Raw genomic sequence first — 24360 nt, forward strand, 5'->3', positions numbered from 1 at the left:
CTACTGTTTGATTTGCCTTCAACTTCTTTGGTAATTTTTTTCCTTTTATTTTTTATTTATATATACCAATTGTCCCTTCAATCCTACCAATAATTCTAGTAAACCTAGGCATGTATTTTTACCAAATCAAATAGGGTTTTGATCTTTAAACTGATTACGATGAAATCGGTAGGTTTGAATCATCTTTTTAGTCTTGATATTCTCCTTTGTTTGTTTGTTTTTTTGTACGCGGCATTCCTTGACCTCTCTCTACCAGAAATGCTTCGGGGCAATCTTGGGCCTGGCATCATGCTTCATTAATTGGAGTTGCAGCTATCCATTACAAGCAAGAACCATTATTATATTTTGTGCTTTTTTTATCCCTTCGGAGTTTGGATTTGAGTAACACTTTAATAATTGTGATGATGAAAAGCAAAGTTTTAGCTCGAAGGAAAGCTCTCAAGTGTTGATTAAGTTTAGCCGTTAAAACAAGAATGCTTTTTATATTCCCATTTCAATGGTGCTGAAATCGGTCCACAAAGATAACTTTTTGACAAGCAGACATTAAAGGGATTACTATGCAGACATTGCAATGACAGTGATCTTTACTTTGAGCTAAACTTCAAGAATTATGTTAAAAATCTCTCGTAATTTCCCGGATTTTAGTGAATAGGCTCCACATTGTTAAGAAGAAAAACTCCTACCCTTTATTCATCCAAAACCCATTAGTATATGTGATCCACTTTTTTTCGTTTTGTGGTTAATTTTTCTGTGATGTTTGTTTGTTTAGCTTGAATATTCTGTTCCTATTTCTTAGTCAGTCTTTTTGCAGCTGCATTTTCTACTCATCTGCTTGCTTGAATGAGAGTTACATTTATGCAGATTTTTGCTTTATACTTGCATATATGCAAATTTTGCTTTATACTTGCTTGATATATGCAGATTTTTGCTTTATACTTGCTTGATATTTGCAGGTATTGGTGATAGACGAACTGCTCCTCCCTTTTTGGTGAAGTATCATTGGAGTGGAGATGCTATATTTTTTGGTGGAGATGACTGTTTTTAGTGCATTTTGTCTCCATAAACATGTAGCTATTGTAAATTCTAGAAGACGTTGTTCTTGAGTATTTCAATGCTTTAGTGATGAAGTTTGATCCAAGTTTTTTGTAATGAAACTACGCTGTCATTTAAAGATCACTGACAATTACTTTTCAGGTTTCAGTTTTCAAGTTTGATCCATATCAGTTCTTTTGTTATTTATTAGACTTTCAGAAGATCAACACGCGGCTTTTCGCCATGCAATATTTTACATCGACAAAAGCTAGCTCTCAAATAGCATTAGAACAATGAGTTCAACATCATTCATGCTCACAGAGGAGAGGGGGCAGGCAGTACGCACACATGGGTGCCCTCCCATCTTCATTACAAAAATAAGTCAAAAATAAAAAATAAAAAATAAAAATGAGCAGTTTAAATTCTCTGCCCTCATTTATTCCATTGTGCAACTATAAAGGCAAGAATTATGTTGTACTTTTAGAGTGAATGTTTTTTTATTTTATTTGACCGAGTGGAAGGAAGTAAGTGAAATTATAATGGGCAATAATTATGTAGGGAGGGGGTCACACAGCTCCGTAGTACACATGCCTAAGGAATGCTATGCCATGTTCAGAAGGTGGATTTTTCAAGAACCACTGTAATCACTCTGTTTTGATAACTTTTTCAGAGAGCAGAAAATGATGTACAAGTTTTTAATAAATGACGCACTTGGCAGTCACAAAACTAATATAATCAATGCAAAACAGTGATGCTCCTGTGCAAAATGGATAATTAATATAGATTGATCAACAAAGAATGACAGGCTCAATAAATAAAACTAAAAAGATGAAAATTAATCCAAAATGAAAACAACTTCATATAAAATTCAAAACAAAGTACCATGACATGAAAATTGCATCTTGCTCACATTATTTTCTCATAATTTTTCAAAATAAAATCCTAAACAAAGTACTCACGTCATTGAAATTACTATAAATAAATTGACATTCTCAAGTTTTCTCTTGTGCCTCTCAACCTCTATTTTTAGTCGATTTCGAGTTGTTTGGATATCTATTACTAGTTATATATTTTGAATTTCGGTTTTTAATCGATTGATCCCCTTTCGCCATATGGTGGGATTTTCAAGTCATACCAACATAAAAAACCCATAAGAATGCCCAGCCTGCAAAATCGACCAACGCGTATTAGCAAACCAAAATTATCAATCACTTCTTAGCAACCAAGAGTACCAATAAATAACATACCATATTTTGAGAACTTTCCAACCCAACAAACGCAAGAAAGTATGTACAATTTTCATAACCACTTAATTTGATTTGGTGCTATTGGTATACCTTTAAACATCATATATTTTCTACTTTAAGTCTATGGTTGAAGTAGCTCAATCAAAAATCAAATATGTGCATTTCAAATTGTCCCTAAATCTGCATGCAGTACTGTGAATGTTCCAATTATTAAGATCGAGTTCAGATAGATTGAACAATTCCAAAAGAGAAAAGACACGATATTATTACAAAGATCATAATTTATCTTGCTTACAACAATGAAGACAGGCATGGTATCTTTAAGACACCCATGCCCATGCATATATATATATGGTTTTGTCCTGGAGATTTGACTCGAGAGAGAGATGGGCCAGCAGGGAGAGATCATGATCACTTGCTTGCTTATCGATATTAATATTAAATTTCAAACGTGTAGAGTTATATGATTGCCACATGCCCTATGTTTTACACAACCTTCAGATTTCAACATGCCCTATGTTTTACTTTATTAACTTTACATTATTTGATTATTATTATTATTATTATTTTTTATGCTTTACAATTGGTCTATCCTGCAGATAATAATCAAGAGAATAAGCACCAACTTTGAGAAAGAAACAATGATGGAAGGAGAAAAGTTCAAAAGAAACTCGATTATATCGAGAAGAGGGAGATTGAGCTCTATAAAAGAGCGGCTGAGATCGAGAAGAGAGAGTTGGTGCTTTTGGAGCAACAACTTGAAACACACTACTCCAGATGTATTGGACTTCTATAGTTGTCATGTTACTTAGTAGTATCTAAGTGATTTTGGAACTTGGTATATGTTGTTTGGTATTTGACAGTATCTAAGTTATTAATAGATTGATATAGTATGTAAAGTTATTAATGGATCGGAACTCAAGTCTATGTTTATGTATAACTTAAGTCCATTTATTGGTTTGCAAATCCATGTCTGAAACGCTTTCCCTTTTTTCTTGTTCTTGTCAGGAGTTTCCTTTAGTACTTAATCATGAAATAATAGGTGGTGATCTTATTGTTCCAAAACCACACAAACAGGAACCTGTGCACAAATCAATGTGACTCACGTTGAACATTGCTTTGGTGAATTTTCTGATTAATTGGGAACCTGTGCAGAAATTTGATTATGTTGGAATCATGGATACTGGAATCAAATAAGAGAAAAACTTTTACCATCGTCTAAAACACTCAAAGGTATTGAGATAAAAAACCTGGAACCAACATCATATTGCAACATATAGAAGGTCTCATACCATCCAAAAATAACTACAAATAAAAAGCTATCCATATTCCATCCAAAAATACAAATAATTGTCCAATATAATATAGCCATTGGTTCCAATACACAAAAATGGTGCATTGTCATGTGTCCATGAATTACATTCAATACATAAACCACTTCATTTTCCTGCCGGTTGTGATCCATCCAAGTCAAGTTGCATCAGTTGTGATCCATCCAACTCAAATTGCATATGTAACAAATAATATTCAAATATTAATGTGATATCAATATTACTATTCAATTATTTTAAATTTTTGTGAACTTATACTTTCTTGACTCGCAATCACTGTTTTGAGTCATGTCACATTACTCAAGCCTTTTATTTATTTTATTTTTGGGAGAACATTGAGAAGCCAAGAAAGCCTTTTATTAGCTAGCTTAACATATCTAATGCAATCAATGCCTCCAAACAGCATGTCCAACACCCAAACCAGATAATGCAATTGGGAGGTTCAGTTCAGTGCAATAAAATGAACACAAAATGAAACCATTCACTTCATTGTGAAAAATTCAAGCATCCCATATAGTCATGTTGATGTATTTTCTAATTGATTTTACTAGTTCTATATCTTATAACAAAGCCAGTATAATAAAGGAGATACAATTCGTACTTAAATATAAGATATTCTGAAATAGAATACAATTGGTAAACCATCAAACAGAAGATTTAGTCGATAACATTTATAAAATGAATAAGAAGATTTCTTGCTTCTAGGCCTCTCCCAAGTCTTGCTTTCAGACCCCAAAGCTCCGAAAGAGACTTGTAAGGGCCTTCATCAGAGATTAATTCACTTGCAATACCTCCTCTGCGCTGTGGAATTCCACTTATCTTCTGCAACTCATCCGGTCTCAGTTTCTAGTCAAATATGTCTAAGTTTTCTTTCATCCTCTATTTGTTGAAACTTTTCGCAACACTAACCCCTTGCTCATATACCCATCTTAATGAAATCTTCACACAACAAATCAAAATCTAAATTACCATCATGCTTCAAACTAGACAGTCCTTTTCAAAGTCCCATAACCAAAAATACCCAAAAAAAGGAAAAAGAATGTTCCATGATTTTTCTAAATTTTTGTTCTGTTTTGATGGGATGCACTGTGCAAAAAAAACCAACAAAAAAAAATGAGAAGGATAAGGTTGAGTTTGCAGAAACCATAAAGAAACCAGACTGAGATCGAGTAGGTTTTTCTCTTCCAGACACGAAGACGACGACAATGGCGGCGATCTCTCCTTCTTCCAGACCCGAAATCGACATCGAGTTTTTCTTCACAGACCCAGTGGAGCATTATTTCCAAAAAAAAAAAAAATGGCAGCTTTGAAGTAAAGAACACCATAAATGCATTGTTCTCAGACATGAAGCCCCTTCAGCAGATGCAAGCACATTAGCAATAAAAAACTGGGTTGATATTTGACCATCCATAACTTCCTGAAGACGATAAACCTCCCCTTCAAATACCCAAATACAAACAAGCCAAAATATAACCTCAACAACCAAATCCACACGGAAATCTCCCCTTCAAATGCCCAAATACAAACAAAATATAAACTCAGCAGCAAACAAAATATGAGGGGTTGATCATTTGGATATTACCTGAAGCTAGCCACAGAGACAACACGAAGCTACAAAAACGACAAGATCGATCTACCAGTTCTTCACGCTCACGACGAGATCTACCTTCTTCTCTGTCAAACTGGTCGAACAGAGATGGACCACAAAAAGAAAAAAAAAGCGTAAAACTGGCCAAACTAGTACCCTATGATTCACACACGGAGACGACGCAGTGAGGAAGGAAACAGAGCTATGATTCACACACAGGAGACCCAAAGACGACGACGACGCAGTGAGGAAAAGCAGCTTCCCGTTTTCTATTGCTGCATTGAAATGAATTCTTCCCTCCCGTTTCTCGTATACTTTTCTCTTTTTATTTATTTATTTAACACATCGACATGCCACGTCATCCGGTTACCAAAGGTTGCATCAGCCGGTGGTATATAGAAGAACTGGCCTTCATATTTATCATGAAAAATAATATACTTACTACTCCATTTAACTCATTTATTACTCTTTTTATATTTAATTTTTTTTTAATTTTTTATTTTATTTAATAATTAAAAAAGTCAATAAAATTATATTTTTTTAAATTTTTTCTTAATAATTAAGAATGTTAAAAAAATATTTAAAAGAAAATAAAATAAAATAAAAAAATTTATAATACACTTAAAATAGTAGATAGATAGTAATAAAATAATAAACTTATCACTACCCTTTTCTCATCCTCCTCTCTAGTCTCTTCTTCAGAAGCTCATTTTTTCAATTAAAATAAAACAAAAAAAGCCTTTTTTGCGAAACCCAGTTCTTAGATGAAGTTCTAGTCCCCTTTGCGTACATTAGAAACTTTTAGAGCAAAAAAGGACAGGTTACAGGGACAAGCCACTCTGCCTGACTCTTTGAGTTGTAACAGTGGTGGAAGCGCAAAACTCGATCTGAACTCGGTTCTTGTTTGAATCTGTGCTCACGAAATACTGGAAAACAACTGAACTTTAACATAAATGCTGGGATCGAAATACCGACAGTAATGGGGCCATCTTTTTAAGCCTTGGTAGGCCTTTTGTGTGGGAGAGAGAGAGAAAGAGCGCTCTGCTTTCTTCCTGTGGGGCGGAGAGAGTAGATCCCTGCAACGGATGAGTGACACCGAGGGGAAGAAGGGATCGATTTTGAGACAATCAGACGAACACACCACGTGAGTTTATTCCACTCAGACTTCTCTCGATTCGACTCAATCGAGCTTTGAGAGTTGGAATGGTAGTTGCGAGATAAACTTTCTTCCATCATTGCGAGCCGTTTGGTAGTTGATCTCATCCCATTTCTATTTTTCGTTTAATTTCATTTGTACGCCGTCAAACTATACTGCTTATTCTCTCATCATTCAGTCTTCACTAAACTCAAATCTAATGGCTCTTGAAACCCAAAACCTTCACTTCGTTTTGCTCCCCCACCTGTCCCATGGCCACCTGATCCCCATGGCGGACATGGCCAAGTTACTAGCACAGCATGGTGTGAGCGTCACCATTATCACCACCCCCATCAATGGCGCTCGATCTAAACCAGTCATAGATCAGGCCACCCAATCCGGGCTCCATATCCAGCTTCTCCAGGTCCAATTTCCATGCTCTGAAGTTGGGTTGCCTGAAGGATGTGAAAGCATGGACGCCCTCCCCTCAAAAGACATGTTGCAAAATTTTTTGACAGGCATCAGCATGCTGCAACAACCAGTGGAGCAGCTTCTGATCGAGCTAAAGCCTTCTCCAAGCTGCATCATTTCCGACAAATATTTTGCCTGGACTGACCGCACAGCCCGTAAGTATCGGATTCCCAGAATTGTTTTTGATGGTACTAGTTGTTTTGCGCTCCTTTGTACACACAACATAATCACATCCAAGGTTTGTGAGCATGTGTCCGAGTCGGAGCCCTTTGTTGTGCCTGGTTTGCCGGATAGAATCGAGCTAACTAAATCCCAACTCCCTAATTCTGTCAATATTGTCCCCTCCAACACAGCGGGTATTCGCAAAGAAATTAGAGAGGCTGAACTAGCAGCATATGGGGTTATAGTCAACTCCTTCGAGGAATTAGAAACAGCATATGTTAGAGAATACCGAAAGGTCAGAGGAGAGAAAGTTTGGTGTATAGGGCCGGTGTCACTAACCAACCAAAACAACCTAGATAAGGCAGCCAGAGGTGACAAACCTTCCATTGATGAAAACCAATGTCTGATTTGGCTTGATTCGTGGAGACAAGGTTCCGTAGTCTACGCTTGTTTGGGAAGCCTCAGTCGCTCGACATCTGCACAGCTGATAGAGCTTGGATTAGGCTTAGAAGCATCAAACCGACCTTTCATTTGGGTGATAAGATCAGGAGACAGATTAGCTGAGCTTGAGAAATGGATTTCAGAAGAAAAATTTGAGGAAAGGGTCAAAGGGAGAGGGCTTGTGATTAAGGGTTGGGCTCCGCAACTGTTGATTTTGTCACATCCTGCAGTGGGAGGGTTCTTAACACATTGTGGATGGAACTCATTACTTGAAGGAATATGTGCAGGCTTGCCAATGATAACATGGCCGCTGTTTGCTGAGCAATTTTACAACGAGAAGTTGGCTGTGCAAGTGTTGAAGATTGGTGTGCCTGTGGGGGCCAAATTTGTTGTGAATTGGGGACTGGAAGAGAAGCATGGAGTGGTGGTGAAGAGGGAACAAGTTAAAATAGCAATAGATCAGTTGATGGATGAAGGAGATCAGGTAGGACAAGATAGAAGAAAGAGAGCTAGAGAGCTTGGGGATATGGCCAAGAGTGCAATTGAAGAAGGAGGTTCTTCCTATCTCAGCATGAAATTGTTAATCCAAGATATCATTGAAGTATGCAACAAGTGATCATTATTTTTAATTTAGAATAGGGTAAGCTTCTGCCTAAACAATAAAAAAGAGAAATTAGGCTAAGCTTGCTTTGGAATGCAATAGATCTAATAAAATTAATCAAAGTTCTGTTGTATCTCTTTAGAGATTGTTCTTAGATAATTTTCAATGGTCTGTTTAATTTTCTATCTAAAATTGTTAAAAGAAATTACTTTATTTATTTTAGCTAATAATTTTTAAAACATTTACTCTTTCTCTATATATAAAATTGATAAATAGTTGTGGTTGCTCTAATTTAGCCACTTTTGTACTGATTGCAAAATGTCTTTCTAAAAAAGAATTTAGGTTGTGGGTTACTTTGTAGTTTGTTGTAAATTTTCATCTCTTCTATCTTATCCATTTCTTAAAGCATTAGCATTGGATTATGCAAATGCAAAGTCATAATTTGCATAATATCACGTGATTGCATTTGGCTATTCCACTCAAAACCTATTTCTACCTTAGAATATCCATATATTAGTCAAAATAATAATAAAATATTATTAATTTAATAATAATAATTTTTTTCCTAATTATTCTTGTCATATTTTACAATTCTACCAATCATATGATAATTATAATTTGAGTATTAATTAAAAATATAAGATTGGTAGAGACAAACTGTATAATTAAACAAAACAACTCTTCTACACTAGAGACAATAAAATTACAACATCTAATTGCACCAATTAGTAACCAGCAGCATCTAGCTAATTTTACATTTAATTCCACAACATCTAATTCCACAACAGCATTCCACAATGAAAATAGTAATAACTCCACACTGCCCAGTAATTCAAAGCAGCATTCCACAATTCAAACACTTTCCACAATACCACAACAGCAACAGGGACACTGGGACACAAGCAAAATCCACCACAAGTTTCATTCATATGCTAGGGATATTAAATGCCAAAACCCAACACAGCCACAAGGAAACAAGGAAACAGTGTGACAACCCTTAATTTTGCACTCATAGTCTCACACCTTTTGCACAACCAAGTCCTTTGCAAATCATCCTACAAATACCAATAAGCAACAATCAAAGTTTGATAAATCCTCTAGTTCAAAAGCAATCAATATAAGAGGGCAGAAGGAGCAAGTATATTACAAATTTAGAAAACCAAGTTGATATCCTTGCTAATAAACAAAAAAGATCGAGAGAAAAATTTGGGTCATGCATTACAAATTTACAATACAAATGCTAAAATAAAAATTTTAAGAATACAAATTTTCCAGATATTCAAGTAAATTCACAAACTCAGTCATTGATAAATTAAAAGACAGAAAAAATACTACCAACTTCTATTTCGGTAATCATGAAATAAATCTTGATATCAAGAGCTTTAGAGACCATGTATGTTATCGTTCAAGGAGGATAGAACCCTATACCGATTCCAATTCACATAAGATAAACTCAGCTGCTGAACAGGGCATAGTTGTAGCTAGTGTTACAAGATTAAACATTGTTTTCCACTTTTCCTAATAACATACCATAATGGGTCATACCACAAGTTAAGATCTATTTCATTAGAAAACAAAACACCAAATCTCTCTAGCAAACAATTAGCACAACAACGTTAGAAACTAGAACTTTGTTTTCCTGATAACATATTGATGAACATTACGATAATGATTAGATAGAGCTAATACTTAGAGATGCCATCATCAGGACAATCAAATCGATAGGGAAACATCTTCTATTCCTCATGTCATTCTGCAACACCAGCCTAAAATAAAGGAAAACACACTTTATAAGGAAATGTTACCCTAAAGGGGGGGTATTTATAGGGAAATTTGTAGGAGATTATTGTAGGAGTCCAGATTTGTAATTTATAAGAAATCCTCACCCTAAAGATGGGGTATTTTGTCACACATACTAGGGATTACGGTAACCAGGGACCATGGATGACGGTAAACAGAGATTCTCTACTCGAGGGAAGACAGAACCAGAGACAAGAAAGAGAAGAAGGAGGCTTGGGCAATATGAGGGAAAGAGGAGAGATGACAGTTGGATGGAATTTCTTTTTAGTAAATTATTCATTTGATCTATGAATAGTATAGGCCAAATTTAACCGATGTGAGGAAATCACTGTAGCTCAAAGTCATAAAATTATGTATTTGGCTAATCCAGTGCAGACATTTTTTAGAAAAACAATGTAAATATTTACAAATACTAGCATTTGGCTAATACAAAACAATTGCTCTTAATGACCTTGAATGATGATCCAAATATACAGTTGAATTGGATTGCGACTTTAGCACAATCACTAGTGATTCTTGTTCTTGTTCTTATGTTTTTATTTTTAATTTTATTTTTTTGAGTGATTCTTGTTCTTTGTAGAGGATTTGAATCCCCTCTCCCACGATTCCTATCCAAGCTCCATGTTCTAGAATAAAATAGAGAAATATTTAAAGTGTGATAGTTAATATTTATAACTATTTGAATTAATTCTTAGAAATATTAAATATGAATTTATAAATAGAGGATTTCTCTCAAAATGTAGATGATATGATATTCTTTTTATTTTAATAAGATAATGTGATACTCTTACATCAACATGCAATGTAATTAAAATTGAGGTTAATTTTAATTTTAGGGTCTGATTTACATCCTGTTAAAAATTCACTTGATAAATCTGTTGAAAAATGAATGAACAAAATTGGAAGATTGATCGGAAAATTTTATTTTTTCAATTAAAGCAATTTTGTTGATTCATTTTTTAAACGGATATATATATATATATTTATATATATAATTTTTATAAGAATATATTACCAAATCTTTTATTTTTAATTGGCATGACATGTTGTAACGAGATGATAGTAATGTGTCTACCCTAGAAGGCTAGAATTTCCTTCTAAGTACTCAAGAAATATACATAGCCTGCCTCTAAACAAATCAAAAACACCTCTTTCAAGTTTCAACTCTTTGCAATTATAATCATCGATTACATATGGAGGCAGGGAAATGAAATTGTCCATTATTCTTCTCTTTCCATTGAAGAGGCAAAACTTCAAGTGGGGCATATCTACCAAAATTACAAAGAAGCTTGTAATGGAAAGCAAAAAATAAAAAAAATAAAAAAAAAATAAAGAATGAAGAATGGCGTACCCCCATCAAACTATTTAAGTTACTCTTTCGATGTTGCAACAAGAGACGCATTTTCATCTATTTCGGTCATATGCAGAAATCACTTAGGTGACATCCTTGAAATTTAGATTGAAAAGATTCTCTCTCCAAACCCTCTCGTGGGGGAAGTATCAGCAACTCTTCTTATAACTAAAATTGTCAATTCCAGTTAGTATTCTCGGGTTATTTTTGAAGGAGATCTACAATTAGTCACCTCAAAAATCGAAGACCCAGAGTCTACTCTTCACTGGCTTATAACTTCCATCATTGGTGATATCCAACATCTCTTTCATGTTCATTGGTATTGAAAATTAGTCAAGATTCATTGATCTGTAAATCGATGTGCGCACTCAGCATTGCAATGGACATCTATCAATCTTGTTTTTGGAAGTATATCCTTTGATTATTTATCTAGTTGTTTCCTGTATTTAGATACTGGAAATGATCCGCCTTGAACTAGTTGTACCTCTTTCATATATATATATATATATATATATCTCATGCTTGATTAGAAAAAAAAAATCTCTAAACAAATAATTTTTTTCTGCTTAAGGTCTCGTTTGGTTATACAGTCAGATGAGATGATATATTTTATTGAAAGTAAAATAAAATATTATTATAATATAACTTTTTATTACTAGTTTTATTTTATGATTAAAAAAAATTAAATTATTTATTATATTTTATTTAAGAATTTATAAAAATTATATTTTTTTTGAAAAGTTATAAAAGTTATAATGATTATATGATAGGAACTAAAATAAGATATATCTGTTTTTTATAATCAAACCGGATTCATCTCTTTACCTCTTTCGATTAAACAAAACAAAAATCCTAACCTAACCAGCAAAAAGGAAGAAGCTCAAATTTCAAAATTCGAACTTGGCGCTCTTTCAAGTTCAGAATCACAGATCCCTAATTCCCATTTGTCAGATCGTCAAGCCTTTCTCTTTCTCTGTTTCTGTCTCTTCCTCACCACAAAGCAACAGAGATGGGTGCCAATCACAGCCGCGAAGATCTGGAGCTCTCCGACTCCGACGCAGAAAATTACGAAGAACAGTCGGATCAAGAAGAAGCTGAAGAAGAAGAAGAAAACTACCATGACGCAAAAGATAGGTCCTCGGAGCGCCGACCCCAAACACCGTCTTCGCTTGATCAAGTAGAGGCCAAGCTCAAGGCCCTGCAGCTTAAATACCCCTCCTCAGACCAGAATCCCAATCTCAAGAATGCCGTCAAGCTCTACCTCCACATCGGCGGAAACACCCCCATCGCCAAATGGGTAGTCTCAGAGAAACTCACTTCGTACTCTTTCGTCAAGACCTCTCGAATCGACGGTGACAATGACGAGGACGAAGACGGGGACGATGACGAGGAGGGCGGAGATTCTTGGTGGTTTTTGAAAGTGAGTTCCAAGATTAGGGTGAAGGTTTCAACGGAGGCGCAATTGAAGACTTTCGGGGATCAGCGTCGCGTTGATTTTGTGTCCAAAGGTGTTTGGGCGATGAAGTTTTATAGCGACGAGGACTACAAGGGTTTTGTTGCTAAGTTTCAGGAATGTTTGTTTGAGAATACGTACGGGGTGGAGGCCACGGAGGAGAATAAGGTGAAGTTGTACGGGAAAGACTTCATTGGGTGGTTGAAGCCGGAAACTTTGGACGACTCTATGTGGGAAGACGCTGATGATGCATTCTCAAAGAGCCCGAGTTCGGAAACGCCGGTGAGAGCGAGCCATGATTTGAGGGAGGAGTTTGAGGAGGTGGCCAACGGTGGGATACAGAGCTTGGCATTGGGGGCGTTGGATAATAGTTTCTTAGTTGGTGATTCGGGCATTCAGGTTGTCAAGAACTTCGCTCATGGAATTCAAGGGAAAGGCGTTTGTGTCAATTTCGACGGTGGGGATTACAGGAGTGGTTCGAGTATGGCGCACTCCACGCCGAGAAAGGCACTGCTTATGAAGGCAGAGACTAATATGCTCCTCATGAGTCCAATGAATGGGGGGAAGCCTCACTCCAAAGGGCTCCATCAGCTTGATATTGAAACTGGGAGGATTGTTACGGAGTGGAAGTTTGAGAAAGATGGAACTGATATTACAATGAGGGATGTGACAAATGAGAGTAAAGGAGCACAATTGGATCCCTCGGGCTCAACATTTTTGGGATTGGATGACAACAGGCTTTGCCGGTGGGATATGCGTGATCGAAAAGGGATGGTTCAAAATCTTGCTAATGCTAGCACCCCAGTCTTGAATTGGACACAGGGGCATCAGTTCTCCCGAGGGACTAATTTTCAGTGCTTTGCAACTACCGGTGATGGCTCAATTGTTGTTGGGTCTCTTGATGGGAAGATTAGATTGTATTCAATCAACTCTATGCGACAAGCGAAGACGGCTTTCCCGGGCCTTGGTTCACCTATTACTCATGTGGATGTTACCTTTGATGGGAAGTGGATCTTGGGCACTACGGATACCTATTTGATCCTTATCTGCACGCTCTTTACTGACAAGGATGGGAAAACAAAGAATGGGTTTAGTGGCCGTATGGGAAATAGGATTTCGGCTCCGAGATTGTTGAAGCTAAATCCACTGGATTCGCATCTAGCTGGAGTAAATAATAAGTTTCGAAACGCTCAGTTTTCATGGGTAAGTATACATATTCTGTGCCTGTTCTTTGCACCTTTGTTCAGCTGCTAGCCGCAAAAATAGGTTAAGAAGTTACTATTTGATTCTTATGGCAATTGCATTTGGAATTGGGTGCGTAGATAGTAGAACATTTCAACTTGAGTAATTGCTAGAATATAATTATGATTGCATATCTGGCATTCCTATTCCTTGCATTATCTCTGCATATTGTAAATACATATAGTCATCGGTTTCCATGTATAGCAGATCGTATAGCTGGTAGAGTAGTTTAATTTTCTTATTTTTTTGATCCCTGTAATGTTTATTTAAATCAGTACAAGGCCACATACAAGATCTAGGCTGTTTCCATATGTATTTCATCTGCTTTAATTCCATAATTTCATGCATCTAGTTGTTAACCATACCTAACACGTTTGGGAACCCATGAATTGGCAAAAAACTACATTCAATTGGAATTCATTTAGCCTATTTCGTGTGCTTGGTGCGAATAGAGTGCAAATTTATTTCATGTATTACCTGGCACATGAATTGAATTCGAATTCATATTTTCAAGCCTAAAATTTCCTACTGACTTGAATTAGAATTCATGTGAATTGGCTTACGGACGGAATTGTATCAAATTTGATCTGAATTTATTTCATGTCATGTAAGAATCGTTTTATCAAATACCCCCACATTATGTACTGACATTAGAGAACTCGTGTTCCTCTCTATCTCTCTATCAAACACTTTATGTTTTCCTTTTACTGATTTACAAATTTAGATACTAAATTAATCTAGGGGTTAGCATGGGAAAACTCATCCTTTTTTTTGATTTTTTATTTTTCCAAGTATCAAATGAAGCCAAACTCTTTCATGTCTGCTCCAAACAATTAAATTTGATTCTGATGTCTACAAGTTCACTTTATATATGAGTTTAGTTGTTATATATGAATTTAGTTTATATTTCCTGTTCTTATCTATTTAAAGAAATTAATTGACTTCGAATTTGGATTCATAAATTGGTTCAAAGCAGTGTGTTAATGGAATAGCTGGTTCTTGATGTGTTCTATTGTTGCTTTTATCTCTTTTTTGCTTTATGCATTGAAACTGCAAACTAGCTGCTTGAGAGATGAATTGCATGCTCTTGATGTGTCTCATTAATCTTGCCATGTACTTGAAATTTTGATTTGGAAAGTATTATTATGAAAGCATATTGAGCAAAGACTTGTCCTTGAAATATATGTCATGTCAACTCTACACTCTATAATAGAGTGTTTACAGGGAGCAAGAAGAATCTTCTCCTCACCTTTCTATCTTTGCTTGAGCCTCTTTGTACCTCCAGCTTTTGATCGGTTGACACATGCACGTGCACACATGAAATTGGGTTTCATACCTCTTGTCAGATTGGGAGTTTTCAACTTGAAATTTTCCTTGTAAATATTGTTATATTAGCATTATGCTGATTTTGTGCTGTTGAATTTGCAGCTCATGGATACTTTGGTTTAGTGGTTTGGCAATCAGCTATTTGATTAACCTGGCTAGCATTTCTTGCAGTTATTTTAATGCTGTTATTTATCATGAATTTCTGCTGAATCTGGTTGATGAGCACCATCATAAAGATTGCGTTTCTTTAGCAATTTTATGGCCCTCTACTTGGGGGAGCAGGGTTTTCTCCTGTAGAAGCTGCTCAGAAGTCCCTGGATGTTTTTCTTTGATCTCTGTTTCTTTATCTTTACATGTGAAATAATTTCTTCTTTATAACCAATTTGTTTGTGTTTCTGTGATTGAAGGTTATGCTCAAATTCATAAATGAAGAAATCCATATATCAGTTGAATTAAGTTTATATATATGTGTACATATATATATTCATTGTGTATATTGTCTATATATGATGCAAAATATATATATATATATTATAGATATAATTGAAGATACAAAATATGTTATCAATATAATAATATACGGATTTATGGCGCAAAATAGTGATAAGAGTTTTTATTATTTAGGAAATTTTTTTTTATCAATATACCAATTTAGGGCTGTGGTCTGTCATGGTTGTGCCCTTTTCTCTTCTCTATTTTGAGTTTTAAGATGAAATATTAAAATATTATATTTTAATATTATTATTGTTTTGGGATTTGAAAAAGTTAAGAAAAAGTTGAATTATTTATTATATTTTATATGGGAATTGGGAAAAGTTGTAATAATGAGATGAAAATTTTAAGCTTAAGATGAAAATTCTGAAGTGCCAAACCGAACCTTAGACTTTTTTAATATTGGAGCTTTGATCTTATTTTTTAATGAATGTTATTTGTGCCGATTGTGAGAAAAGTGTTATTAGAGCTCTTTGACCCTCAGTATTGTCTTTCATATACCCTAGCAATTTTTGGAACCTCTAGTTTTCCTGTGATTTTCATTAGTTCTTGGGTGCTCTCTGAACAATTTCATGCACATATTCTTAGGTCACGGAGAATGGAAAGCAGGAGCGCCATTTGGTTGCAACAGTGGGAAAATTTAGTGTGATATGGAACTTCTTACAGGTGAAGAATAGCTCTCATGAATGCTACCGCAATCAGGATGGTCTCAAGAGCTGCTATTGTTACAAGATAGTCCTGAAGGATGACTCCATAGTTGATAGTCGCTTCATGCATGAGAAATTTGCCGTCACCGATTCACCCGAGGCCCCGCTGGTCATTGCAACCCCCATGAAAGTCAGCTCCTTCAGCATATCCAGCAGGCGATGACATTCTCAGTCATTTCTTACTTATTTGCTCTTTTAGCTTAATCAATGAAGCTTCAAATGCTTTGGTTTAGAACTTTATTGTATTCTAGATTATTGTTTCATTAGGGCATGTTTCAAAATGAAGTCAGTAACTGATAGTTTCTAATTTTTCTGACTGCTTTAAAGGAGAGTTACAGATTGTCTTGCAATTTGCAAGCGATTTGATGTCTCCCAGCAATTAGTGTTGTATTAATGCTTGATGAAGCACATGTTCTTCTTTCTCTGCTTTAGACATATGAAGTGAACTTCAGTTGGCTATAAATGAGTCTTGTTCTGAATCAAACTCCTGTTCTATCTGGTGATCTAAATCAAGCCTGCTTGGTATATTTTTCTCCTAATTTATGCTATGATAATACCATCATGTGTTGTTATTACTTAATGCTCATAAAGACAAACAGCCTAAAAATGCCAATAATTTAGTCAAATGATCTCCAGTGTCCTCTTCGAGGAAAGTTATTTCATATCCAAAATAAAAAGCTCTAAGACGATTTTTCCTCTCTGTCTTTACAGATGAGATGAGTAGAGATAAAAATTGAAAGTTGAATAAAAAATTGTTAGAATATATTTTTTTAATATTATTTTTGTTTTTGAATTTGAAAATATTGAATTGTTTATTTTATTTTGTACGAAAATTTTAAAAAATTATAATAATTATATGAGATGAGATGAAGTAAAAATAATTATGAAAACAAAAGAGGACTCGAGAAAGAAAAAGGTAAGTAAAAAAGACTTCTTGATTTGCTTAGATGTTTAGGCCCAAATGTACATACAAATATTCTAAAGGCTTATCGAATTGATGAGGTCCAAAACAATTAACTCAAAATCCCAACCCATAATTGCACATACATGGGCGGTTGCTGGCCCATTGTTAGATCATGGTGGCTTTGCTTTCTTGTCCAACTTGTTGGACTTCATACTTCTTCAACCACCTCTTAACTCCACCCAATATCATATACAAATCATGAACTATTTGAGTTTTTGAAGGCTTTTTCTTGTTCTTCTTTTGTTCAACACCTAAAGTACGTGAGAAAAGGCTCTCGAGGGTTGATTTCGACTATTGATTTTGTTTTATTCTTTTATTTTATTTCAGTATTAGATATATGAAGCCATTTTAAAATCTGCGATGAAAAACAATCTCTCATTCCTTTTTTTTATTTTTTGGCATTGATAATGATACACCCACAAAGGCCACAACGTATAACATCTTTTACAATTATTTTATAATTCATTTTACAACTATAAAATCACCACTTATCTAAAAAATTTAAGCTAATGAAATAAGGTAGATTTTATTATTTATTTTATATGTTAACACTCTCTCTCACGTGTGAGCCAAATTCTTTCTCAAGATCGAGGTGGCCCAACACGTAGAATATTTAATTAAATAGGATAGTGTAGAGTCAGGATTCGAACTCAGGACCTCTACTCTGATATCATATGAAATCACCACTTGTCCCAAAAACTTAAACTAATAGAATTAGGTAGATTTTATTATTTATTTTATATCTAAACAACAACTAACCAATGTAATTTTAAGACTTCATTAAAAATAATTTTAAGTTTTCAAAACTATCCTCCCTTTGGAATAGAATTATAAAATAGCTGTATAAAATTTATAAGTTCAGCATTTTCAAACAAAAAATGATCAGAATGTGCATATATATATATATATATTAATAGAGAACTGTTATGGATACAAAATGATTATACAAAGTAAACTCACAAACTGATGTAACTTTATGAAATCCGTTAGATATACTTAATTTATAATAAAAATAACTTTACAATTAAACATATCACATCAAACCACATCAGTATATATATATATATATATATTCTCATTTTTCAAAGAACTTTCTAACCACTTCTCTCGGATATATGGTTTTGTCATAAGGTTAGGCTGATCATGTATTACATATATATTTTCTAAACCTAATGGTAGTTGAATTAATTATTAATCTTATTGGAATTGACTATATTAAGTCATTAAGCTGCATCTCATGTGAAGTCATTTTCTTATGGGGCCATGTAATAGACGTATTTTTAGGGGCCTTCATCAGTAGTTGTACCTAAATGGGTTTGCTCAACCAATCCTTTCGTAATCACTAGCCAATTCTTCTACCACACACACACACACACTATATATATATATACAAACTTTCCTTGCACCCAAACAAGATTTTATCAGTTCATCAGACGGCAAAATTCGTTACAGAAAGGAACAGCTCAACGTACTTTTCTGTAAAAAAGAATAAACTAATTAATTGGTTGGCACGTACCAATTAAGAGTCTTTACAAGGCCGGCTGTAATGTCGATCGATTAAGGCACGTTTGGATTACGTTTTCTTAGACTTTTTTGTTAGAAGACTTAAGGCGGAAGAGAAATAGATATATTAAGTCTAGAAGATTGATCCAAATGCAGTCTTGATCATGCATCAAATTAATAAGAAGATTATTGAAAAGGATATTCCCACCAACAATGATAAGATATGCAAATATTAATTAATAGATGTTACATCTAATTATTAATTATCCAACGACTTACTGTACGTTAATGATTTACTTGTAGCTATTGATCATGGACACAAAACTCATTAATTCCATATTATAACGTACGTACTACGTAGTACGGTTTGTAATTCTTAGGCAATATGCACTGTGATCGATATTGCTTAATTATTTCACATCGATTCAACATATATCCCACCTCACCAATTTTTCTATCACTTATATACAGCATATTCCAAAACCAGATGCATGGTCGAATTCGATGGGATTACATGATTTTTTTCCCTTGATTAATTTGGATACTACGTCTTTGTTGATGAAGACATGTCATCATCATTTTGTAGCGTATCCATAATTTCTCTCTTGACGACTGCTCTAATAACCAGTCTGCAAGGTGTGATATCAAGTACTGTCATATATTATAAAATAATTTTGTCATATACAGTCACTTTTGTATATTTTTTACGCACTTAACTGATGTGATTGACCAAAACAATTATTTTATATTAAAAAAAAGTGACGCAACTAATCATATTAATAGAGTGTACAAAAGAATACATTAAAGTGACTGCATATAAAAGTTTTGATTACAAAAAATCTTAAAATAAATGCCGTTAATTTGTCAAAAAAATCCAATAATGAATTTTTCTATTCCCGGCGTTTGGGTGAACACTAGAACACATAAATAGTGACCCTCCCATACCGGCATTTGGTTGTGCCGATAAATAAACTCCGTTAATTGATTATTGGCATTTATTATCATTTTCTTAATATCTCTTGATGTAGTATTAAATGATCGCTGCATAAGCGAAACATGATAATTAATAGTTTGAATTTATTTGATAGTACCACAATATCAAAGAATGGTAGGAAGATGATGACCATAAAAGGAATGGTGGGTAACAATATTTTTTTAATTATTTCATAATTTGAATGAACTAAACCTAGCTCAAGAGATGAATTAGCTAGATTGGGGCTTGGCAAGGCACTAGGCCGTCAGCGTACGTGAATCTATTTCATAGCACAACCAAAAAGAAAATAAAAGTAGATGATGATCAAGAGCATAGATATCCATATTATATGCATGGCTGAGACCAAGATCTTAGGCAGTGTTTTTCTAACCATAATCTATTCACACATAAATAATGTGGTGTAATGTAGATCAAATCCCAAATATCCTTCTACGTACAGAGAAAAGGGGGAAAAAGAAAGCCAAAAGAAAAACAAAAAGAGAAAAATATTGAAAATTAGTTCTAATCCATCAAATGAGACCGCCTAGGATCTGTAATATTAATCCTCCAATGCTCATCGGGCAACCCCATCTCCCTAGCCTTCTTTGTGTCCCAATCCAACTCAATCCTCCTCCTCTCCGTCAACCCACAAAAACGCTGCAACCCTTCATCCATGGTATCGTGAAACTTCCACCACCTCCGGTGCGCCACATCGGTCGCATAAACACGTTGGTCCGGAATGTTCCAGTTACAGTCATAGTCCCTATAGCATTGCCATGGCTTCAACCCTAAATAGTGTATAGAATAAACCTTGGGCGGGTCTGCCCCGAACAGCTGGTTCTTAAACCCTGTCTCCACCGTCGTGTTCGCCCAAAAATTCTTCAAGAAATTCACCCTCCTCGGGAACCGGTGCCACCACACAAAGATTTCGTTGAGGAAACCTTGGTCACCGCCGTTGTACGAAACTATGTCTTCTCGATGATCCATGAACACTCGAAACGTGCAGTTGGAGGGCTCGATAACCATTATGCCGGAGTTGAAGATGGAAACGTCGTTGCCGGTGGCTGACAACTGAGGGAAGTAGAAGAGGATGTCGAGGTTACGTAAAACAAGAACGTCGGAATCAATGAATATGAGTTTGTCGTAGTCAGTGAGTTGCCAAAGTCGGAACTTGCTGTAGTTGTACTCGTTGTATGTGTTCTTCTCGGCTCTAGGGTTGCGTATCCGCTCGATGGTGCGGATCTTCCAGCCGGCAGCGGCGAGGGCGTCGCGTTTGTGGGTGGAGATGGAGCTATCTATGAGCAGTATGAGGTCGCGCTTTGTGCCGGTTCGGATGAGGCTTTGGGCGAGGGTTATGGCTCCGCAGACATAGGATTCAGAGGAATGAAGAACTGTAACGTAGGCTTCTCGTTTTGGTGTCTTTGTCGAGCTTTGAATCTTGGAGATGTCGAAGACTTCCCGTATCCCTGCGAATCAATTCCCAACAACTGTATTAATTTTGGATCTATGAACAACATGCAGTACTAGTACTATGCGGTAAAAGTTCAACAAATAAGAGTAATGCTATGATAGATTGCATAAGTCCTATACATTTATCTTTAAAAGTAATAAAGTTTAGTATTAAAAAGATAATTTCTTTTATGTAAATTTTATATTTATTTATTTTAAATAATTATACGACACTTCCATATTTACGATTTTATATGGTAGAGAAATATATAGATATTTCCAAATTCTAAAAGACAACACGTATGCACGAAAACAACTGTGTTTGGCTCCTAGGAAGTAGTTATGAATGTTTCTTAGAAACAAAGCTAGAGAAAAAGAAATGCCGGCCCCCACCCACCAAAAGCTAGATCATGCCATAACTAAAAGCAAGCAAACACACTTCCGTGTGCTCTTTAATTGATATTTCACTTCGTGATAATGCCGCCAACTAAACCACTATGGTATCGAAAATAAATGTAAGAACTAAACAAGAAATTAAAGGGAAAAGTGCCTTGTTTGTTTAGCCAAAACTAAAAATCTCATCTCATCTCATCTCAACTCATCATTACACATTTTTTAAATTTCAATACAAAATATAATAAACAATCTAACTTTTTCAAATCCCAATACAAAATTAATATTCAAAAATTATATTATAACACTATTTTATTTATTACTATTTAAAACATCTCATCTCATCTGTGTAACCAAACGGGACCTAACAGACACAAAAAAATTTTATAAAAATGAATTTATAAACTAACAGTATTTTATATGATACATTAAATTTATTTTATAATAAAAATAATTATTTTAATATCTAATATGCAATATTAAGACATCAAGTTATGCCAAGTTATAGAGAAAAATCCTTTTAGTTAGGTTAAATAAATTACAATATCCTACTTTAAACGAAGCGCCTGTAGCTCAGTGGATAGAGCGTCTGTTTCCTAAGCAGAAGGTCATAGGTTCGACCCCTATCTGGCGCGACTTCTACTTTTGTACTTCAATTTTTTTGCCTATGCTTTGTGAATTACATGAATGCATAAAGAAAACTGAGAAGACTACTCCAATTGAAACAAAAGACTCGAAGATTTCTCTGGCATGTGCTATTTATTCTTATGAATGAATAAGAAAACGGGGAATTTGGATTGAAACTGAAGCAAATTAAGGAGGAATCGAAGAATTTTTACCTTGTCCCCAAAGTGGTAAAGACAATTTGCAAGACCCAACTGGCAATGAAACCTTCTGCTCCAACCTCCCCATGTCCGATTCAAAAAACCACCAATCTCCTTCTTGTTTCACCAAATCATCGCATTTAAACAGCTCCATCATCGGCCTGCACTTGCTCAAAAACACCAACTTGGTCTTGCTGTACCAGTCTCTCTTCCCTTTCTTCACTGCTAAATTTGCTGCCACAAGATGAACTTGGAGCCTCAACACGTCTCTTGCCCAACCCTCCTCCGGAAACTTGCATGGCAATTGAGCTACAATCATGTCCATGTTTTCGTACCTTCTGTAATCCGGCATTGGCACCTCGGGGCAGGTTGCAACTTCCATCTCTTCCTCCTCGTCTATCCATTCAGGAAACAGATCTTTCCATTCAAAATATTCGGAGACCTGTTCAAATGTGACCGGTATTGTTTCCAAGCTGCGTGTCCTCCATTCGCTCACATCCAGGTCTTCCATATTCACCATCCCAATCTTCATTCCTCCCCCCATTTCAAACATGAAGCTTGGCATTTCTACCTTGGTCCGGTTTCCTTTAGGCTTTTGTGAATTTGAAGCTTCTGTCTCCTCTAGAACCACCTTCATCTTAAGACCTGTGTCCACCTGTAAAGCACTCGAAGGTTCAGAATCATGAAAAGAACAAAAAAGAAGACAAAAAGGTGAGAAGAGAGAAGAATTCAGAGGGGTTGTGGGCAGGAAAAATAGCTCGTGCCGGCTCACCTTACCTTGTGATGGCACTCACGCAATGAACACCTAACAATCGATGCAGCATTCTCAAAGTAAACTGAAGTAGATGGCCGGAGAAGAAGAGATGCATAAACTATAAGGAAGAAAGCAAGGAAGATCAAGTTGATTTTGATCACCAAAGCCTTTGAAGGAATGACCTTCATCATCTTTTGAAGACCAAATCCCTGCATTATGTTATGCAAAAACTCTGTAGTGCATGCCTCAAAAAGAGAGAGAGAGAGCTTTATATATATATATATATATATAATATCTAACTAATTACTCCTGCATTTTCGCTTTGAAGCGTAATAATGGTTAATTATCATGATTGGGACCTTCAAGGAAAGTTTTGGATGCAGTGGTTAGAGAGCTTAGGGAGTGTTTTTAAGAAAATGATCTCAAAATCAAAAGGTCCAAAACCATTTAAATTTAAACAACTCCAAGTGGCATTTCCTTTTGTAATCTTGTTGGTTTTCTTTACTTGGGGACAAATACGTCGGTGCAAATCATGCTTAATTTTACTTTCTTTTTCCCATGCTGTAGGATGCTGGTATTTCTAGACAATTTTCTTGAGTTCCCTTCCCGGCCTATCTATACGCATATAGGTTTTTCTTTTGATAAGTACTAACGTATTACATCAAACCACGTCAATTTGTGAGTCTTATTTTCATAGGATCCGTTATTCAAATAAAAATTGTGTCCAGTGTAAAACTAGGCCATATTAGTTGAAGAAAATTGGCATATTCTCTGGAAGAAAAAAAACAATAAAACAAAGGTAGAAATCTGGAAAGAGGCAGGTAAGCAGGCCGTCCAACAACTCTTCGGTTGGGCAGTCGACTTCACAAAAGATAATGTCGCTGTTATCCGTTATTAAATCGTGAATCTCCAACCATATTCTATTTCTAATCATTTACACATTTATATTCATCTTTTATTCATAATTGTTATTTATTTTATATGGTTGCTTTAGGTTAAATATCAGCACATCATACAACTCATCAAGATGAATGTAGCCCATGTTTTACACGACCTTGTGCCTATGTTTATGGTGAACTATCACATTAGCGTCGTATGTTTATGGTGAAGTATCACATTAG

The 24360-nt window shown here is 35.3% G+C and overlaps 3 protein-coding genes, 1 long non-coding RNA gene and 2 other non-coding genes across 7 annotated transcripts; 3 read left to right on the forward strand and 3 right to left on the reverse strand.

The window, feature by feature from the left end:
- Positions 1 to 4095: 4095 nt before the first annotated feature.
- On the reverse strand, positions 4096 to 5699 carry LOC122295801. Its single transcript, XR_006238274.1, has 2 exons — positions 5193 to 5699; positions 4096 to 5047 (listed from the first exon to the last, which is right to left on the reverse strand). It is a non-coding gene; the product is annotated as an uncharacterized LOC122295801 (long non-coding RNA).
- A 221-nt stretch (positions 5700 to 5920) lies between these two features.
- On the forward strand, positions 5921 to 8249 carry LOC122297599 (UDP-glycosyltransferase 73C6-like). Its single transcript, XM_043107708.1, has one exon. It carries the CDS (start codon positions 6554 to 6556, stop codon positions 8021 to 8023), a length of 1470 nt encoding a protein of 489 aa, XP_042963642.1. The 5' UTR covers positions 5921 to 6553; the 3' UTR covers positions 8024 to 8249.
- A 1425-nt stretch (positions 8250 to 9674) lies between these two features.
- On the reverse strand, positions 9675 to 9762 carry LOC122298043. Its single transcript, XR_006239099.1, has one exon. It is a non-coding gene; the product is annotated as a small nucleolar RNA Z102/R77 (small nucleolar RNA).
- Positions 9763 to 11986: 2224 nt separating this feature from the next.
- On the forward strand, positions 11987 to 16863 carry LOC122297480 (protein CYPRO4). The gene is made up of 2 exons (XM_043107540.1): positions 11987 to 13815; positions 16261 to 16863. Exons 1-2 carry the CDS (start codon positions 12169 to 12171, stop codon positions 16540 to 16542), a joined length of 1929 nt encoding a protein of 642 aa, XP_042963474.1. The 5' UTR covers positions 11987 to 12168; the 3' UTR covers positions 16543 to 16863.
- Positions 16864 to 20190: 3327 nt separating this feature from the next.
- LOC122296443 (UDP-glucuronate:xylan alpha-glucuronosyltransferase 2) lies at positions 20191 to 23555 on the reverse strand. Of its 2 annotated transcripts, none has more exons than XM_043106164.1 (3): positions 23263 to 23555; positions 22501 to 23140; positions 20191 to 21285 (listed from the first exon to the last, which is right to left on the reverse strand). In XM_043106164.1, the coding sequence occupies exons 1-3, from the start codon at positions 23452 to 23454 to the stop codon at positions 20342 to 20344; spliced, it is 1776 nt and encodes a 591-aa protein (XP_042962098.1). In that variant the 5' UTR covers positions 23455 to 23555; the 3' UTR covers positions 20191 to 20341. The 2 variants fall into 2 exon arrangements, with proteins under 2 accessions (XP_042962098.1, XP_042962099.1); XM_043106165.1 differs by having other exon boundaries at positions 23258 to 23398.
- TRNAR-CCU lies at positions 22224 to 22296 on the forward strand. Its single transcript has one exon. It is a non-coding gene; the product is annotated as a tRNA-Arg (tRNA).
- Positions 23556 to 24360: the final 805 nt, after the last annotated feature.

The sequence above is a fragment of the Carya illinoinensis genome, chromosome 15 (assembly GCF_018687715.1).
Source record: "Carya illinoinensis cultivar Pawnee chromosome 15, C.illinoinensisPawnee_v1, whole genome shotgun sequence".
NCBI classification, from domain to species: Eukaryota; Viridiplantae; Streptophyta; class Magnoliopsida; order Fagales; family Juglandaceae; genus Carya; species Carya illinoinensis.

Coding starts and splice junctions, on each gene's coding strand:
- LOC122297480 (XM_043107540.1), top strand. CDS start 12,169: ATGGGTGCCAATCACAGCCGCGAAGATCTGGAGCTCTCCGACTCCGAC. Junction 13,816..16,260: donor GAAACGCTCAGTTTTCATGG/GTAAGTATACAT, acceptor ACATATTCTTAG/GTCACGGAGAATGGAAAGCA.
- LOC122297599 (XM_043107708.1), top strand. CDS start 6,554: ATGGCTCTTGAAACCCAAAACCTTCACTTCGTTTTGCTCCCCCACCTG.
- LOC122296443 (XM_043106164.1), bottom strand. CDS start 23,454: ATGCAGGGATTTGGTCTTCAAAAGATGATGAAGGTCATTCCTTCAAAG. Junction 23,141..23,262: donor TGCGTGAGTGCCATCACAAG/GTAAGGTGAGCC, acceptor AGTGCTTTACAG/GTGGACACAGGTCTTAAGAT. Junction 21,286..22,500: donor TTTACCACTTTGGGGACAAG/GTAAAAATTCTT, acceptor ATTGATTCGCAG/GGATACGGGAAGTCTTCGAC.